General features: G+C 41.1%; 1 protein-coding gene across 1 annotated transcript; it reads left to right on the top strand.

Moving 5' to 3' along the window:
* The first annotated feature begins 680 nt into the window (after nucleotides 1-680).
* On the top strand, nucleotides 681-3587 carry LOC143863353 (uncharacterized). The gene is made up of 4 exons (XM_077374034.1): nucleotides 681-929; nucleotides 1092-1640; nucleotides 2046-2641; nucleotides 3065-3587. The coding sequence occupies exons 1-4, from the start codon at nucleotides 681-683 to the stop codon at nucleotides 3585-3587; spliced, it is 1917 nt and encodes a 638-aa protein (XP_077230149.1).
* Nucleotides 3588-4221: the final 634 nt, after the last annotated feature.

The raw sequence follows: 4221 nt of genomic DNA, 5'->3' as shown, positions 1-4221 counted from the left end.
GGGATTCGTCTTGCAGGTGTACGACGCTGTCATGTCCTACGCCCAGGGTGGGGTTTGGGGCGTGACAGAAAAGTGGTATCAAAGCTTAGGCTTTAGGTCCTAGGTAGAAATATCTGAACAAAGAACTTTGACTGTGAGAATTGGGGATTTAGATAAGGAGCAATTAGGAAGTCCTTGATAGGTTTGTGTGTATCGGGGATACCTGACAACAAATTAATCAGTCGCGCGATCAGATCCTAATTATAAATTCAAATGCACCTGGGGACGCTTGAGAAGCATGCGAGTTTGTGATTGGGTAACAATCATGAGAATATATGATGGATAGATATTGGCTCCAAATGAGAATATTTTGTATTATTATATGAATACAATATATGTATGTAGCTATATTCTAGATAGTTACTGATCAAGCATTCTATTGGATTGGATTTAGGATTATGACAACTTGAGGAGGACGTGGTGGTCGTGGAACTCGAGTCAATCGTACCAGAGCCCTCCATGACATTATAGAGGGAAATAAGAATGTGGCTCAAGGAGTGCCAAAGATTCAGAAAAATCAGAACCAAGGTGTTCAAGAAGAGCAAGTGGTTTAGAATCCTCTAGTTCAAGGATGTCAAGCACGGAATGAGAATCCTGGGGTACCTCCGCCTCAAGATAATATTGAACAAGAAAGAACTGAAATGAGGAATTGCATGAGAGCCATGATTGGATTGGCACATCAACAATGTCAGCAACCTCAGCAGCAACAACCACAAGTTCAAGTACCACCAGTGGCAAGACAGCCACATCAAGTATTTGGAATTTCTGAATTTATGAAGCTTTCACCGAAAGTTTTTAAGGAATCGACTCCGGCAGATGATGCCGAGTCTTGGCTAGAGAATGCTGAAAAGGCCTTTGAGGCAATGAACTGTAATAGAAATGAAGACAGGGTGAAATATGCCACCTACATTTTGGAAGGGAGAGCCCTTCATTGGTGGAAGGGAATCCAAATAAAATATGAGCACCATTGGGGACCATTCACTTGGGCGACGTTTTGCACCGAGTTTCTTGCGAGATTCTTTCCTCGCAGTACTTTGTACCGTATGCATTAGGAATTTACCCAGTTGGTGCAAGGAGATATGACCGTGGATGACTATGAAGCGGGATTTAATAGGCTGGCTCGTTTTGTACCTTCTTTGGTACCTGACGACGAAGCAAAGGGAAATAAATTCGAATTTGGATTGGCTATGTATTTGAAGAAGGGGATTGCTGGATCTACTGCCCCTGAATCATATGAAGAACTGGTGGAAATGGCTAAGAAACTTGAAGCAGTTCATAAGGAAGCTAGAGCCTATGCTCAAGCTAATCAGAAGAAAAGAAATAGAGAAGGTGAAAATAAAGGACAAGCTCCTAGGGGATCAACCCCGAGTCAGCAAGCTCCCAAACCTCCTTCTTTCAAAGAGCCTAGAGGAAAGCAAGGAAATCGTGGGGGCTATCAGAATAAGTCAGCATCGAATAGACCAGTTGCCCCTAAATGTGAACGTTGTGGAATGAACCACAATACTAAGACTTGTAGGTGGAATACTGGGGCTTGTTTCCGATGTGGCGAAATAGGCTACAGAATTGCAGAGTGTCCTCATCTGGCAGGAGATGCCCAATCAGTTTAGGGGACGCCTACTGTTCGAGCTCAGACAGTTCAGACTCAGACTATTCAGAGTAGAGCTGCACCTGTTAATTCTCAATGGCAACAAAGAAATGAAAGACCTCGTGTTTCGGGTCGAGCTTATGCTCTTACTCATCAAGACGCTCAGGTTGCTGGCACAATAGTATCAGGTACTCTGCCTATAGCATCCTATTTTGGTCATGCATTATTTGACTCTGGTGCTACACACTCGTTTGTTTCATCTGCTTTTGCTACACTATACTGTTTACCTACTTCACCTCTTGATTATGATCTGTGTGTTAGTACCCCAGTAGGAAAAGAAATTTTGACTAACCGAATTAGTAAGATGTGTCCTGTCAGAAATGGAAATAGAGAACTGTTAGCAGATCTTATCTTGCTGTAGTTGTCCGATTTCGATGTGATTTTGGGTATGGACTGGTTATCTACCCATCATGCTTTAGTAGATTGCAATAAGAAAGTAGTGACTTTTGAAATTCTGGGTGAAGAGAAGTTTTGTTTTGAAGGGAGTGGAGCTCACTCGACTCCTATAGTTTTGTCTGCTATACAAGTTTGTCGACTCCTTAGACAAGGTTGTAAAGCTTTCTTGGCCTCAGTAGTTGAGGTTAATGATAATGATAGGAAGATTGAGAACGTCCCTATAGTTAGAAAAATTGCAGATGTGTTTCCCAAAGACCTTCCAGGTCTACCTCCGAATAGAGAAGTTGAATTTACTGTTGACCTAGCTCCTGGTACGGCGCCTATTTCTAAGGCCCCGTATCGTATGGCACCTTTAGAAATGAAAGAATTGAAAAATCAGTTGGAAGAACTCTTAGAAAAGGGTTTTGTGCGACCCAGTGTTTCACCATGGGGAGCACCAGTGTTGTTTGTTAAGAAGAAAGATGAAAGTATGAGATTATGTATAGATTACAGGGAGTTAAACAAGGTTACCATAAAGAATAAATATCCGCTTCCACGGATAGATGATTTGTTTGATCAATTGTAAGGGGCATGTGTGTTTTCCAAGATCGATTTTCGATCGGAATATCATCAGTTGAGAATCAAATCAGAAGACATTCCAAAAATGGCCTTCCGTACTTGGTATAGCCATTATGAGTTTCTTGTTATGCCATTTGGTTTAACCAATGCCCCGGCAGCTTTTATGGACCTAATGAATAGGATATTCAAACCATTATTAGACCAATTTGTGGTTGTGTTCATTGACGATATTCTGATATATTCTAGAAGTCTTAGAAACCTTAAGAAAAGAGAAGCTTTATGGAAAACTGAAGAAATGTGAATTCTGGCTTGACTTAATCTCTTTTTTGGGTCATGAGGTCTCTACAGACGGTGTCTTAGTAGACCCAAACAAGATTAGGCAGTAACATTATGGAATAGGCCAAATAATGTTCCTGAAATTTGTAGTTTTCTGGGATTGACGGGATACTACAGCCGTTTCGTTCAGAACTTTTCACGTTTGGCTGCCTCGTTGACCTGTTTGACATGGAAAGGGACAAAATTTGTTTGGTCTGAAGACTGTGAAAAGAGCTTTCAAGAATTGAAAAAGAGGCTAGTTTCTGCTCCCATCCTAACTTTGCCTGTTGGCGGAATGGGATTTGTGATTTACAGTGATGCCTCGAAGAAAGGCTTAGGCTGTGTGTTGATGCAGAATGGCAAAGTGATTGTGTATGCTTCACGCCAGTTGAAACCGTATGAAGAAAATTATCCAAGTCATGATTTGGAATTGGCAGTGGTTGTGTTCGCCTTGAAAATTTGGAGGCATTATCTATATGGAGAACCTTGTGAAATCTTCACTGATCATAAGAGTCTGAAGTATATCTTTACTCAGAAAGAATTGAACATGAGACAAAGGCGTTGGCTAGAACTGTTGAAGGATTGCGACTTGACCATAAGCTATCACCCTAGTAAGGCTAATGTTGGTAGCTGATGCTCTAAGTCAGAAGTTGTCTGTGAATTTGGCAACTTTGATCACTTCTCAGAAGTATATCTTAGAAGACCTCCGAAGATCAGAAATAGAAATTCGTGGTCCAAACTTTGGGGTACTGATGACAGCACTCCATTGCAAGGAAGAATCAAAATAGCTTAAGAATCTGACCCAGAACTTTGTAAAATCAGAAATAAGTTAGAAGAAGGATTTGAATCTGAATTCCGAACTCACAATGACGGTACCCTGATGTTTGGTAACCGCATTTGTGTTCCGAATGACTCTGTTTTGAAAAATAAAATTTTGAAGGAAGCGCACAGTTTGCATTACTTTGTACACCTTGGAGGTACAAAAATGTATAAGGACTTGAAAGAAAATTTCTGGTGGAATAATATGAAAAGAGAAATAGCTCAGTATGTATCTCAGTGCCTGACTTGTCAGGTGATTAAGGCAGAACATCAGAGACCACCCGGAACATTGCAACCACTTCCCATCCCAGAATGGAAGTGGGAGGAGATTACAGTGGATTTTGTATCAGCTCTACCTCGTACTCCCTCAGGCAATGATTATGCATGGGTAATTGTGGACAGATTGATAAAGACAGCTCATTTCATAACTATTAAAACTGGGTTGACAC

Source organism: Tasmannia lanceolata, unplaced genomic scaffold (genome assembly GCF_043159265.1).
Source record: "Tasmannia lanceolata isolate RefF3 unplaced genomic scaffold, GAP_Taslan_0.1 ptg000044l, whole genome shotgun sequence".
In the NCBI taxonomy this organism is placed as follows: Eukaryota; Viridiplantae; Streptophyta; class Magnoliopsida; order Canellales; family Winteraceae; genus Tasmannia; species Tasmannia lanceolata.
This window is presented reverse-complemented; position numbering and strand designations above follow the sequence as displayed.